General features: G+C 37.7%; 1 protein-coding gene across 2 annotated transcripts in view; it reads left to right on the top strand.

The window, feature by feature from the left end:
- The window catches only part of ATP10D (ATPase phospholipid transporting 10D (putative)), a 107,119-nt gene that overhangs the window by 35,127 nt on the left and 55,702 nt on the right, over positions 1–16,290 (top strand). For both annotated transcript variants that reach the window (XM_007075911.3, XM_015534760.2), the window contains 2 exons: positions 9,149–9,353; positions 11,345–11,430. In XM_007075911.3, the coding sequence (XP_007075973.1) occupies positions 9,149–9,353; positions 11,345–11,430 (291 nt within the window). The remainder of the gene's footprint in view (positions 1–9,148; positions 9,354–11,344; positions 11,431–16,290) is intronic.

The following is a 16,290-nucleotide window of genomic DNA, read 5'->3' as shown; positions in this document are numbered from 1 at the left end:
GCACACTCCATAAGCTAGTGGAACCCCAGTTCCCTTCATTAGGAATCTAATAGTAATAAAACAGTAAGCAATAAACTCAGCCCTTTCTAAGTCCTAAGTAAAGGTTCGCCATTATGATCATTTTTGTAGGCTAGTAATAACTACTAGCTACAGTTGTCACATTATTAAGTCATTTAATCAACATCTGAGAACTCCTTAGGACACTGTTTTGTAAATATTAAAATTGCCTAGTGGGAGACCTGGTATGATTTTTTTCTAAGGTGTCCTTTTGGACATAGTCCACATCTATTTTAGATAATTTGCATATAAATTTAAAGATAAGATGCAGTATTCTATTTAATTGTTTATAGTCTATCCCAAGATGCCATTTTGTGATTGCATTTCAAAGTAGAATTAGGTAATTTTCTTTTTGTCTATTATTTTATGTAATTTTATTTTGTTTGGTGTTGCAGAAGAATTACTGCTTACCTTTCCCCCCTCCCCTCACATTGTTCTTAGAACAAATTATAAGGATATAAAGAAATAAAAGTAGGCTCTAAGATCATGCCTTGTTGATTTAAACATGCTAACAACTTAAATTCCCATGAAATACAAAGGCATCACTTTAGAGAACAAATTATTCCTCAGCAAAATTAAGGTGAAGGTGGGAGCCATTAAATTGTACAAGCTTCTGGAAGAAGCATATTAACATTTCTGTGCAGATAATTTGATTCTTGTTTGTAATATGTGGTCTTTCACATGGTGCTTGTCTTTGGGCAAGTATCTTGGGAAATAAACACTAATATAGAAATTAAACATTTAAACTTTATTATACCTCAATTAAGTTGGAATTAGCTATTATGGAAAACCTAACTTTCTTAAGATTGCCTTTAAAATAGCAGCCGTGTATAAGGTATTAAGATTTGTTTCAAGAGAATAGAAGTGTGTCAAAAACAAAACTACTGAAACCCAAGTGTTCAGGTGCCCAAGCTAGACCCCTGGAAATTGCCCCGGAGTCTCCCCCGTTTCAGCTAGTCAGCACCAGTCCTGAGGACCCGCTCTCTAGTGATTTCTTCTGACTTGAGCCTATGGTGTGGTTTGAGAAATCTGCCACCAGATTATCTCAGCTTGGTCTCTGGGAACCACCCAATAGTGACCATCACAAATTGCAGGGCCACGGAGCTGTTGGTGGTAAAATCTGTCGTGATCCTGTGGAAGACTGCAATCTGAGGAGCTGCCTGACTGCTTCTTACATCACAATTAAAAATGCTATCATGAAGATGGCAGCAAAGGAGGATGCTGGCCTCACCTGTCCTGCTGATTGCTTAGATTCCACCCACATCTGCCTAAATTACCCAGAAAACTGCCAGAAGACTAGCAGAATGGACTCTCCGGAGCCAAGCGTAGACAAGAGGCCCACGGAGGTGGGTCTGCCTCCCTCCCGGTGCTACAGGGCCCCTCCCGCAAGGGATCACCGACAGCAAAGCAAGCTAAGCCTGCCCCTCCCGCCCCTGTGCACCTTGCAGATCCACCCCAGCTAATATGCCAGATCCCCAGCACCACAAGCCTGGCAGTGTGCAAGTAGCCCAGACAGGGGCCACACCACTCCACAGTGAGTCCTGCCCCTGGGAGAGGAGAAGGTAAGGTACACACCAGTCTGATGATGGCCCCAGCGGTGGGCTGGGGGCAGACATTGAGTCTGACTGCGGCCCTGCCCGCCAACACAAGTTACTCTGGACAGTACAGGGGAAGTGCCCTGCAGTTTGGAGCCACCTGAGGGACTACCCAAAATGATGAAATGAAAGAACTCTCCTCAAAAGAAACTCCAGAAAGTACGACAGCTAACAAATTGACCAAAAACAATTCAAGCAATATAACGGAACCAGAATTTAGACTAATAGTCATAAAATTAATCGCTGGGCTTGAAAAAAGTATAGAGGACAGCAGAGAATCTATTGCTACAGAGATCAAGGGACTAAGGAATAGTCAGGAGGAGCTAAAAATGCTATAAATGAGGTGCAAAATAAAATGGAGGTGACCACAGTTCTGATTGAAGAGGCAGAGGAGAGAATAGGTGAATTAGAAGATAAAATTATGGAAAAAGAGGAAGCTGAGAAAAAGAGATTAAAAAAATCCAGGAGTATGAGGGGAGAATTAGAGAACAAAGTGATGCAATCAAATGGAACAATATCCATATAATAGGAATTCCAGAAGAGGAAGAGAGAGAGAAAGGGGCTGAAGGTGTACTTGAACAAGTCATAGTTGAGAACTTCCCTGATCTGGGGAAGGAAAAAGGCATTGAAATCCAAGAGGCACAGAGAACTCCTTTCAGACGTAACTTGAATCGATCTTCTGCACAATATATCATAGTGAAACTGGCAAAATACAAGGATAAAGAGAAAATCCTGAAAGCAGCTAAGGTTAAACAGACTCTAACGTACAAAGGGAGACCCATAAGACTAGTGGCAGACCTATCTACTGAAACTTGGCAGGCCAGAAAGGAATGGCAGGAAATCTTCAGTGTGATGAACAGAAAAAAATATGCAGCCAAGAATCCTTTATCCAGCAAGTTTGTCACTCAGAATAGAAGGAGAGATAAAGGTCTTCCCAAACAAACAAAAACTGAAGGAATTTATCACCACTAAACCAGCCCTACAAGAGATCCTAAGGGCGATCCTGTGAGACAAAGTACCAGAGACATCACTACAAGCATGAAACCTACAGACATCACAATGACTCTAAACTCATGTCTTTCAATAACAACACTGAATGTAAATGGACTAAATGCTCCAACCAAAAGACATAGGGTATCAGAATGGATAAAAAAAACAATACCCATCTGTTTGCCATCTACAAGAGACTCATTTTAGACCTGAGGACACCTTCAGATTGAAAGTGAGGGGATGGAGAACTATCTATCATGCTACTGGAAGTCAAAAGAAAGCTGGAGTAGCCATACTTATATCAGACAAACTAGACTTTAAATTAAAGCCTGTAACAAGAGATAGAGAAGAGCATTATATAATAATTACAGGGACTACCCATCAGGAAGAGCTAACAATTATAAATGTCTATGTGCCGAATACGGGAGCCCCCAAATATATAAAACAATCACAAACGTAAGCAACCGTATTGATAAGAATGTGGTAATTGCAGGGTACCCTAATACCCCACTTACAACAATGGATAGATCATCTAGACACAGGATCAATAAAAAAACAAGGGCCCTGAATGATACATTGGATCAGATGGACTTGACAGATATATTTAGAACTCTGCATCCCAAAGCAACAGAATATACTTTCTTCTCAAGTACACATGGAACATTCTCAAAGATAGGTCATATACTGGGTCACAAAAGAGCTCTTTATAAGTATAAAAGAATTGAGATCATACCATGCACACTTTCAGACCACAATGCTATGAAACTTGAAATCAACCACAGGAAAAAGTCTGGAAAACCTCCAAAAGCATGGAGGTTAAAGAACACCCTACTAAAGAATGAATGGGTCAACCAGGCAATTAGAGAAGAAATTAAAAAATATATGGAAACAAATGAAAATGAAAATACAACAATCCAAACGCTTTGGGATGCAGCGAAGGCAGTCCTGAGAGGAAAATACATTGCAATCCAGGCCTATCTCAAGAAACAAGAAAAATCCCAAATACAAAATCTAACAGCACACCTAAAGGAAATAGAAGCAGAACAGCAAAGACAGCCTAAATCCAGCAGAAGAAGAGAAATAATAAAGATCAGAGCAGAAATAAACAATATAGAATCTAAAAAAACTTATAACTTATTCTGTAATAAGATTTTATATATTTCACCTTTGAAAACGTCTTTTCACATAGATAGGTATGGCCAAATGCCGTTATCATTCCACAAGCATGATTTTAATTGAGCATATCCTTCTCTTAGAAGACACTTGTAGGATTATATTGGAGTCTTGATATTTGCCTTTTAATCGCTTCCATTTGAAGGTTTGGTGTAACTCCTTAGTTGCACAGGTAAATGGATTTTGAAATAACAAAATTTCTTTTGCATTCACACCAAGCTGCAAAATCAGTTAGAACTGTAGTTTTTCTTTAGAAATCATATCCACAGGAACTTTGTGTAGGAATGTAGATCTTGCCTTTGTTTCAACTTCTGACAGTACACAGGAAATATATAAAGTAACTGGACGTGACTCAAACATTAGTAGTCGAAATGACTGAACTACAATTTAAGGTTTGCAAACAAGCTGTTTGCCCTGTAATTTTAGGTTGAGTTCATTAAAAAACCTTATCAAGTCTGCAGCAAAAGCCAATTTCCAAAGCTATTCAGTGTTCAGTAGTAGTTGAGAATGATTCTTCTCATTCAGGAAAGTTTCAATGTCAGCCCTGAACTCAGAAAATTACAAGAAAACTTCACTGCTGAGCCATCAAACTATTGTGTGGTAGGGCATCAGAATATTCAGTTTCTTTTTCTGACAGAAATTCATGGAATTGATCATGGTGAAGTCCACAAGAGGGAGTGAAGTTCACTGCTGATTCTAATGGTTCAGTAACACATGATGGATTCAAGTATTTTTCCCCAAAGTACCTGATGAATAATATAATGAATAACCAACCACAGGCTTTAAACACCTTACAATTTCATAAGCTTTGCAAATTTGTCCAGTGAGGTTTTTTTCTGCTCCACAATATTCTTACCACCATCAGTTGTAACAGATATTAGCAGATCATACTTCAGGTTGTCCTCAATTTTTTGAAAATATTCTCAGCTGTCGTTGTTTTAAATAGACTATTCATTGATGCTAATTCTTCAGTCACTTCAAACGAGACATTGACTCCATGAAGAAAACAAGAGTAACAGTAGGATCTGTTGACTCATCTCACAGAGAATGCTATGAGATTTTTAAGTCGCTAGACTCCTTTCCATCTTCTCCTCCTCATCAGCTCTTGATACTGCTGTCAAATTCTACACACTATCGTCATATGCACTGATTTTACCCAAACTTTCTCCGCAGATATTCTGTGGCCCATGCAGGTATTTTAAGATGGCAGGCTGGGGTGAATCTACACAGTATATTCAACATCCATCTTCACATAACACATTAGTGTGCCCCAAATTCATCCAAGATGTTAAAAGAAGGGAAGACAATCTAGGATTAGCCACAACTGTCCATAGTTGCAATTTCAAAATACAGAAGATGCAAATGTGAGAAAACTTCCTTTAGTATCAAGCATAGCTTCAGGCATCAGGGTGTTGAAAGCGGGAGGAAATTAGGTCCACGAGGTGTCTTGCTTTTGTGCACTTATCTGGGGTGCTATTTCCAGAGAAGGAGCTCCTTTATAGAGTGTGCCCAAGATGGATTTCTCTAAGTTGCTCTCAGAGTTGTCCAGCTGCCCTCACCAATAAGTCAGTCTTTGTAGGTTGATAGAAACCACCAGTCAAAGCAGATGCAAATGGATTGTGGGGAAGCCTTCTTTAGTATCTAACATAGGTGTAGAGCTGCGGTTTCTCGCGCTGTGCCTGCAGCACCTGAGCGGTGGCGGCCGGGGGCGCCGAGGAAGCTGCGGAGCCGCCGGGCCCGGGGCCCTTCGACATGGTCCTGTCTCAGTCAGTCTTGATCACCCTATAAGACTCATCTCCTCCAGGACTAAACGCCCCAACGGTTGGCTTCCATAGTAGTAGTAGTAACCTGTACCTACAGACCTCTCTCTTAAGAAAGTACTGTTTGTGTCTCTTTTTCAAATTTCAACCATAACTTCAATAGGGTGGTGAACATATATTAACCATTTGTGTATTCTTAGCACCTAACGTGGTAACTGGCATAAATGAACATCAGTATATGTTTATTGATCTGAATGAGCTAGCTGTTGGGCAAATTAGCTATTTTTTTTTTTTTTTGAAATCCTGGTGTTTACTCCAAATAGGGGACAGTGAACTTAATTCAGTTATGAAATGGGCTTCATTTGAATTTCATTCCAATGTAGAATAAATAAACTTGTCCTTCAGAGGAATCCTACTTTTTATGTTTGAAAGAAAAATAAAATTCTTAACCCTAAGGTTCAAGTCTGTCTTCTCTTCCTATCTTCACACTTCAAAAATTCTTAGCAAATTTTCCTCATAGCTTTCCTCATAGAAAAAGTAGAGGTCATTAAGCATGAATGTATGTATCCCAGATTCCTTTGTGCATCATTCACATTTAGACCTACTTTCTTCCGACCTGAGATGAAGAACTAATTCCTTTTATTATAATAGTAACCCTTCATCTGTGTTCTTTTTTCCTTTTTTTTTCAGTTTTTTTAATGTTTTATTTATTTTTGAGGGAGAGAGAGAGAGAGAGAGAGAGAGAGAGAGAGAGAGAATGCATGCATGCATGCAAGCGTGGGAGGGGCAGAGAGAGGGAGACACAGAATCCAAAGAGGGCTCTGGTCTCTGAGCTGTCAGAAGAGTCCAGTCTGGGGCTTGAACCCACGGACTGTAACCTGACCTGAGCCGAAGTTGTTTACCTGACTGAGCCACCCAGGTGCCCCCTTTCATTTGTGTTCTTAATCCCATTCCTTGTTGTTTTTTTCTTTCTTTCTTTCTCTTTCTTTCTTTCTTTCTTTCGAGAAAAAGCATGTATGCGTGTGCCATAGGGGTAGGGGGGGAGAGAGAGAGAATCTTAAGCAGGCTCCAGCGTGGAGCCCAACGGGGCCTTGATCTCACAACCATGAGATCCTGACCTGAGCCGAAATCAAGAGTCAAGCATTTAACTGACTGAGCCACCCAGGCACTTCTGTTTCTTCAAAACCTCAACCACCTTTCCTACTCTGTGTTCTATCTTCTACCTTGCCTTTGCCATAGACTCCTTCCCAACAGCCCATGTTCATGTCCAATTCTCTCATCCTTTGTCCTTTGACTTACCTTTCATTGCAGTGGCTACTTTTACCCCTTATTCCTTTCAGAGGCTAAACGTGACATGCCCTCCTTCTTCAACCTTCAGGCATTCTTAGGTTCACGGAGGTCTTACTTTCTAATTCACACTCCCCAGCAACAATTTTACACCATCAGCCTTTTCCATAGTCAACAGACATCGTAATAAATAAATGCTGTAGGAATGGCCCCTTTGCAGCTTCTTTTACTATGATGACTCCCTTTTTGAACTTTCCTTCTCCCTAGATTTCTGTGATACCATTTTCTCTTGGGTCTCCTTCCACTTCTCTATCGCCTTGACGTCTCTTTTCCTGAGGAATTTCATGTCCTTACCTGGTGTCTGACATAGGTGTCTGTGTACCTAGGACTTCCAAACTCACATCTGGAAATTCAGATCAGAACCTTCAAATTGCTGCACGTCTTCAATTTATATCCCACTTCAGATAAAACCTTTCCAGTCTGAGTTTTTATTATCTGCCCTCTCATGTGACCAGTTGCTTCTAAAATTTGACACATGGCGAAAGGCACCATTCCTCATCCCATCAGGCAAGTTAGAAACCATAATGTCATCTTCTATAACTTCTTTACATGTAGTAAGTCATGAAATATGGTGTACTAAGTCGTAAAACATGTACTAAGTAGAAAAACCCAAACATGTCTTGATTTAATCTTGTATTTATCTCTGTTGCTATTGCCTTAATTTTGATCATCTTCATTCTTCTCCTGAATTATTTCAATAACTTTACATTCTTGTTTTGTTGTTTTTTTTTTTTTGGCCATTCCTACTCCAAATTAGCCTGACACCCAAAATCCATCCATTACTCTGTCACAGGAGTTAGCAAGTAGAGATAGTATCAAATCCTTCTTCTGGTGAACCTTGTGACTCCCCATTTTCTATGGAATGAAATCACTACTCTTAGAGTTGTAGGACTGAACCTTTGAAATATGACCCATGCCTGTGTTTTTGATCTTCTCTCTTACTTCCTTCCATGAAGAGTGAACTGGTGTATACAAACAGTAGGAAAAAAGGATGGTACAAACCATTGATTTGCCTTTCTCCTTACACTAACCAACTCTTTAGGTAATTGAGGATTTCCTTTAGTTGGATTCAACCTGGTGCATTAGGTATTTGGGGAAAAAGCATCCTGAAAACGTACTTCTTAGGTATCCTTTTAAGCTAAATATTTCTTGAGATAACGGATATAATTCCCTATAGCAGAAAGTGTACAAGCATTGTCCTAAGGTAGCATTTCTATTTGATCTGATGCATAATTTAGAATATAGCTATCGCTCAGCCTCCTTTGACAATGAATTCGAATATTTAGCTCTATGAATGTAATTGAAGAGAAATCTTTACTTTGGAAATAAGTGTATTTTTGTGACAATTACCAGTTGCATTGGTAGGCAATGGAGGAATGAGACAGACCTTCCTAATATTTGTTGATAGCATTGTATATGAAATGCTGCTGAACTAGTCGATATGATGTTCTTTGATACAGATTTCCTCATTCTACTCTAAGGAAAATGCTTTGTGAAGCGCCATTCATGCTGGTTAGTATGAAAAGGCATGAGAAAAACTTTAACATAAAGCAGGGTATTTAAGGCAGACAATCTCAAATGATGTATCTTTCCTTTAAAATGAATATATAAATGGGAAAACTACACTTTTGAAAAGACTTAAAATTTGCCATTCTTCTTTCTAATGATCAGCTACAGCAGACTCATGACTGTTTATCAGTATTTCTATTAAGTGATAGAGGCGTTAATAGCAGTATAATGGTTTTTAAAACGCTGAGTATTTTATTTATTTCATTTTATTTTTTATTTCATTTCCTTGATGTTTTCTTTCATTATTCATCCTGTCCAAAGGATGGGAAGCTCCTTGAAAGTAGATGGTATGTCTTGTGCACTTGTGAGTTCTTGATACCTGACCACAGGGCAGCACGCAGTAATTGCCTTATGCGTGAATAAACTTATCAAACGTTAGTTTTATTCCAGAATTACTCTCAAGCAGCTTAATAGTTCAAAAATCTCAAGGACTAAAGAGCTGAAAAATGTGTTTTAGTAACTAAATAACTAAATTTTCAGGTGAAGCAAATTCTGGAATTTAGGTTTTCTCTGGCTTCCGTTTTAGCATTTAATGGATTAAAATTCACCCCAAATGCTTAAAACATGCCTCAAATCATACACAAAACCTAAAAAATAAGATTATCTGCGTATCTGTCTTAATATTCTCTTTAAACTTCCTTCCTCCCCCAATGTTAGGAAAGAGAAAAAATATGTCGACCAATGCTGGAAAGACGTTGCTGTTGGGGATTTCATTCGCCTTTCCTGTAATGAGGTTATTCCTGCAGACATGGTCTTACTCTTTTCCACCGATCCAGATGGAATCTGTCACATTGAGACTTCGGGTCTCGATGGAGAGAGCAATTTAAAACAGAGGCAGGTGGTTCGGGGATATGCAGAGCAGGTAAATACTGTGTTCTCACTTGGTGACTTGTTAACATTTTTCCTTTCAGAAGATGACCGAGCTCATTTTTCACAGAGACAGAAAATGAGATTTTTAAATTTATTTTTACCATTACAAAATAGAAGCCCAGAGGGCTTAATCCATTTCCAGATATCCCTGGAAGTGTTTTATAGATAATAGGCTGTAATGACTTTGAAGTTCACACATTTTAGTCTGGCGATCCTATATTTTTTGGAACTGAATTAAAGGAAACTAACAGAATTATTTTGCAATTTGGAAAATTATTTTGCAATGGAAACGATCACCTTCTGTTCCTACAATGTATAATTGCATACATACCCAGACCTTTTGAGACTTGTGTAGTTTCTCATGCCACAGGGCTTCTAGACTCTTCACCACACTGTGGCGAGGGAAACAAGAACTGTGAAGTTCTGTGAACATGAGTTTGAATGAATTCTAGCTCTCCTATTACATTATTGTGTGGCCTTGGGCAAGTCACTTATTTTGTGCCTCAGTTTATCTTAAAATAGAAATGATGATGCCTGTCTCATAGCATTGCTGTGAGATGTAAATGAAGTAATGTATGTAAAAATATCATGTACATTGCTTAAATATTAGTTTCCCTTCCCTGTCTCTGGAAGCACTTGAGATGAAGTTTTTAAAAATTTAATAGTCTTTTTAAAACTGAACCATTAAGTCAGGTAACTGACTTAAACTGAACCATTAAGTTCGTAAACTAAAAAGTGTTTTAGCCAAATAAATGCCCTGATCTTTAGTAAGTTTCATGATATGGTGTAACATTGGGCCGTCTTTCTATCTATGGATTTAATTTAGATCCTGTGATTGATAAGCCTCTCAGCTTCGCATTGTCACTTTTGTGAACATTTATATTACTAAGACGTTTGTAAAAATCTTGTACAACTTGAGATTCCATTATATACTACTAAGTGCCTATTCTGAAGGTAACACCAGTTGATTAATCAGTACACTTTGGGATCAATTAAGGGTGAGTGCTCTGGAATCCCACGACCTAGATTATAATCCTGTTTCTAAACACCTCCTTGTGTGGAGACCTAGAGCAAATTACTGATCTTCTCTCTGTGTCTCTTTCTTTATCTGTTAATTAGACCTAATTATAGCACCTACCTCATATTAAGAAATTAATATGTTTAAAGTACATAATAGAGATTCTACTACATCAAAAGAACTAAAAAATTAATGATTAGCAAATCAAATCATCTAATTATATAACTCATTTTCCATATGTTTTGCTGTGATACGTTAATACTTGATGAGATATGTCAATAATAGTTTTTTTTTACTAGGCAAACCTTCATATGAAAACAAGGAAATGAGATAAGGTTCCCCTGGCTTATTCTTAGTGAATCCATGCCTGTGTTCTATAAAAACATTTTGTTTATTTGCTCACGGGTTTCATAAAGCATACTAAAATTACCATTTAATCCATTAGAGAATTTTGTAAGATGCTGACGTCCAGCTTATGTTTAAATTTTTAAAGAAAATTTGCTGGGATAAATGCATAATGTGCTCAGAGTGTTCGCATACACATTTAATCTCCGAAAATCCCTACATGATAAAAGAATAACAACAAAGTATTTTCAGCTTTTCAGTGATTTCTGCATAAAGGAGTGTTTGCTGTATGAATAGAAGGTCTTCTCTGCAGAGAGTCCTGCATGGATTCTAGTGTATGAATAAGACCTATAGATGTTTGTTAATGCTCCAGGACCGTCCCCATTCCACATATTCATTTATGATTATGCCTGTACTGTTCTTCATTTTCTTTATTTGGGCAATTTGTGACCTAAATTTTGTAGCAAGAATGCATTAGTTTTATCTTAAGAGTTGGTGAAAGGATAAACACTTAAATATCAAGGGTTTAACTTTGAATTTTTCTTGTGTCATGATTTTAAAATATGTAGATGTGTGTGTGTGTATATATATGTATATATATATTTTTTGTTTGTTTTTAGGACTCTGAAGTTGATCCAGAGAAATTCTCCAGTAAGATAGAATGTGAAAGTCCAAACAATGACCTCAACAGATTCCGAGGCTACCTGTGAGTGATACATGACTTAACCTTCATTGGTATGAGTAGAATTATGTGTTGCAATTATATTTAACGCAATAATATTTTTGTGTATGTATATCCAAGTTAAATCACCAAAGGCCATGTGTTTAGTCACCTATTAATTTGTCTTTATTTTAATAATCTGGTAAATATTATTAACTGGGTGTTGTATGAAAGCCAATTTGACAATAAATTATATTTAAAAAATAATAAAAAAATAAAAACCATAACAAAAGCTTGTTCTTAAAATAATCACAAAATCTCGGTCAGTGGTGTAAGAATGTTTTACATGAGCTCTGTATTAAGCTTAAGACATGTTGTTTGGAAGGAGGGGCCTTCACAGAACTGGCAACCTAGGTGACATGATAGGATAGTGTCCTCCTGCAGAATTAGAGTATCAAGTGGGTATTTCTGGTTGGCAAAAGTTAGCCAAGGAATTGAAATGTGTAAGAAAAAGTATGGGAAGTCACAACAGTGTTCATTCTGGAGCCCTTGAGGCATCTATATCCCTTTTGCAAGGGCAGCTAGAATTTGGTGTCTTACCTAATTTCAGCCACTTAAGTGCTTTATGCCTTGAACCAAGTCATTTACTCTTTTTGATCCTCAGTTCCCTGATTTTTAAGAGGAGAGGAGACAATCAGATCTACTTCATAGTAGTGATCTTATGAGAGAATGGTAAAGAAAATTTCCAACTCATTTTGGAGACCAGGATTATCCTGATACCATAAACATACAAAGACACTTATGGAAAGATCAGTGTCCTGCATGAACACAGATGCAAAATTGTGGCAAATCAAATCCAACGATATATAAGAAGGATAATATATCATGACCCAGTGGGACCTATCCCAAAAATGCAGGTTGGTTTAATATTAGAAAAGCAGAGTGCTTGAGTGGCTCAGTCGGTTGAGTGTCCAACTCTTGATTTCAGCTCAGGTCATGATCCCAGGGTTGTGGGATTGAGCCCTGTGTCAGGCTTCACCCTGAGTGTGGAGCCTGCGTAAGATTTTCCCTCTCTTCCCCTCTTCCCTGGTCCCTTATTCGCATGCTTGCTTGCTCTCTCTCTCTCTCTCAAAAAAAAAAAACAAAAACAAAAACAAAAAAACTTAATATTAGAAAGTCAAATGATGTAATCCACCATATTAACAAGCCCCAATTAACAAATTAAAAAAGAAAAACCCAAGTGATCATCTCATGAATGTAGACAAAGCATTTGACAAAATCTAACTTCTGTTCTTGCAAACTGGAACTAGAAAGGAACTCTCTCAACCCGGTACTGGCATATATGAAGAACCTACAGTTAGAATCATACTTAATGGTGCAAGACTAAATGCTTTTAAATGTTTTTTCCCTAAGATCAGGAACAAGACAAGGATATTTACTCTCACCACTTTTATTCAATATTTCACTAGAGATTCTAGATTAGTGTAGTCAGGCAAGAAAAGGAAATAAAAGATTTCAACTAAAAAAGAAGTAAAACTGTTTATTATTCATAGATGGCTTGATGCTGTTTGTGGAAAACCTGATAAAATCTATAAGAATTTAACAATTGGGCTTAACAATGTTGTAGGAAACAGATCAATATACAGAAATCCATTGTATTTCTATATACTAGCAATGAGCAATCAGATATTGAAATTTTTCAAAATACAACTTATGATAGCATCAGAAAAAATGAAATACCTGAGGCTAATCCTGACAAAAGTTGTGAAACACCTGCACACTCAAAACCATTGAACACTGAAGAAAGAAATGAAAGACCTAAATAAATGGAGCATGTATGCTGTTCATGGGTTGAAAGACTCAGTATTGTTATGATTCAGTTTTTTTCCAAATCGATCTGTAGATTCAATGTAATCCTACAAAATCCCAGCATGTTTTTTTTAAAGAAATTGGCACGTTTATTTTAATTTTTTTTCCAAATCGATCTGTAGATTCAATGTAATCCTAATCAAAATCCCAGCATGGTTTTGTTATTTTTTTTTTTTAAAGAAATTGACAAGTTTATTCTAAAATTTATATGGGATTGCAAAGAACCTATATTACCTTGAAACAGCACTGAAACAGAACAGAGTGGGAGAGCCAACACCGCCTGATTTCAAGACTTCTAGTAAAGTACAGTAATCAAATTAGCATCATTTTGGCATAAAGATAGACCAGCAGATCAGAAAAGATTAAAAGATTATAGAATCCAGAAATTGACCCACAAATTTATGGGCGATTGGTTTTTATTGTCCATAAATGTGCCTTTGACAAAGGTACACACAAGCAATTTAGTGAAGCAAGGTTTTTCTTTTCAACAAATGATACTAAAACGATTGGATATCCATATTGTAGAAAATAAACTTCAAGCCATACCTCTCACTGTTTAAAAAACTGAACTAAAAATGGCTTCTATAGTTTAATGTAAACCTAAGATTTGAAACTCCTTAAACATGGAGGAAACATAAGAGAAATCTTTGCTATCTTCAGTTAGGCAAAGACTTCTCAGAACACCCAAAGCACAATAAAAGGACAAAAACAAATACATAAAAGAACTTCAGAATCAAAATGAAAACCTTTTTCTCTTCAATGACACTATTAAGTGAATGAAAAAGATAAGTAACAGATTGGAAGAAAATATTCTCAATGCGTGTAACTGATGTGTTCAGATTATACAAAGACATCTTAAAACCTGGTAATAAGGGGCACCTGGGTGGCTCAGTTGGTTAAGTGTCCACCTTCAGCTCAGGTCATGATCTCATGGTTGCTAAGTTCAAGCCTTACATCCTCTGTCTGCTGTCAGTGTAGAGCCCGCTTTGGATCCTCTATTTCCCTTTCTCTCTGCCCCTACCCTCTCGCGAGCATGTGTGCATGCTCTCTCTCTCCCTCAAAAATAAATAAACATTAAAAAAAAAACCCTCAGTAATAAGAAAACAAACAATAAGTTTTAAAATAGTCCAAGAAATTTGAACAGACACTTCACCAAAAAAAGTATATAGGTGACAAATAACTGTGTAGAAAGATACAAGTTAAAACCACAGAGCTACAACTACTAACAGTTCAAAAGACCCAACTATACCCAATGCTGGTGAGTAAGTAGGAGAACTGGAGTGCCCACTTACTGCTTGTGGGAATATAAAGCAATTCAGCCACTTTAAAAAACAACTTGGAAGTTTCTTAAAATGTTAAACATGTGCCCACTGTATGATCTGGGTGTTCCACTCCTAGGTAGTTATCCATGAGAAAATAAAACATTTCTTGGTAGAGTAGTCTGTACACAAATATTCATAGCAGCTTTGTTTGTAATTGTCCAAAACTGGAAACAAGCCAAATACCATCAACAAGAGCATGGATGAACAAATTGTATATCCATACAGTGTATGGAATTCATTGCAGGGGGAATTCAGCAAAAGGAATTCACTGGTGCTACATGCTAAAATTTGGATGCATCTCTGAATGTCATGTTCAGTGAAACAAGCCAGGCAGGAAAGAATATATACTCTATGGTTTGATTTATATAATTTCTTGAAAATAAACCTAATTTAAAGCAAAAGAAAGCAGATAAGTGAGTGCCTTAACTAAATTTCTGGAACTGGACTCCTAGTCTACCTTGTCAGCCTCTCTCTTCATCCCCCTTGGACATATTTTTTCTTTTTCTTAATAAACACATTGGAGCATCGTTTGCTGTTGTGAGTACTCAGTCTTGCCCTAGAACCCTTACCTACTTCTAAGGCCCCACTAGCCTCTTGGCTGTCCTAATTATCACTTGCCTCTGGATTCTCTGATGCCACGTTCACCTGCTCTTTGGTTTTTCCATTCATGATGGGCTCCTCTGATGTCTGTCTGCTTCAACTGTGCTGCCTTACTTTCTGATTAGTCTGATCTGACCACTGGAATTGCCTTTCTCTTGGAATCCACAACTAAAGCTGCTCTCTGCTTCTTTTCCCTCCCTCAGATTCTGTCTTCCTCAGTAATTAGATTTTCCTGGGTCTGCTCTGTTGAAGCTTCTATTAAGCTGGCTTCAGCAACTTGCAAGGAAGCATTGAATGATAGAGTCAGCCCAGGTAGATAGAGTGATTTTTCTGTGGAATTATTTTTATCCACTAAGCTAACTCCTTATCCTTTACCTGCTTTGTGGTCTGTTTTCTAAAATCAACAAAAACTGAGATGCTCAGGCTCACTTTCTATATGGTGCCTTCTCTGATCTTACTCTCAGGTAGAGCTTTCTCCCTATTTGTGTCCACAGTGCATGTTGAATATCAAGTTTCTATTATAATATCTATAATTATTACACTTACATATTTCTGTATCAGTCACTTCCCCTTAGACCACAGGAGCCAAGACTATGTGTGTTTTTCTATTCCCAGCATCTGAGTGGGAATGCTGGGCCTATAATAGATGTTGCCTAGTGATTTCAGGGGATGAGAGCTCTATGTGGACAGTCAGTGCTTCATATAGAGTCCAGAGATCTCACATCATAAGTGCCAAATAACATATACCTGTCAAGTGCAGGACCTGTTTAATGTTTGGGCAGATGCTATTATGATAGAAGTTAGGCTTTGATCTAATGATAGTAACCTAGAGTGATGTAATGGTGAAAAATAAGGATCTGGTGGGGGGAGGGGGTAGGAATTTTAAATCTTACTGAGGAACTTTGGAAATGGTTTCTATGTTGAATCTGTTCCTATAAAGGCTCTAGAGATAATGAATGTTATATTGATGAGGATTGTGTGGGGCTTGCCTGGGAACACCACATAGAAATGTCACTGTTGAACTTAAATTCTTCATCTGCAGGGGTGCTTGGGTGGCTCAGTTGGTTAAGCATCCGACTTCGGTTCAGGTCATGATCTCGCCATTTGTGAGTTC

Source organism: Panthera tigris, chromosome B1 (genome assembly GCF_018350195.1).
Source record: "Panthera tigris isolate Pti1 chromosome B1, P.tigris_Pti1_mat1.1, whole genome shotgun sequence".
Classification (NCBI taxonomy): Eukaryota; Metazoa; Chordata; class Mammalia; order Carnivora; family Felidae; genus Panthera; species Panthera tigris.
Note: the sequence above shows the minus strand (reverse complement) of the source record. Positions and strands in the feature narration are given on the sequence as shown.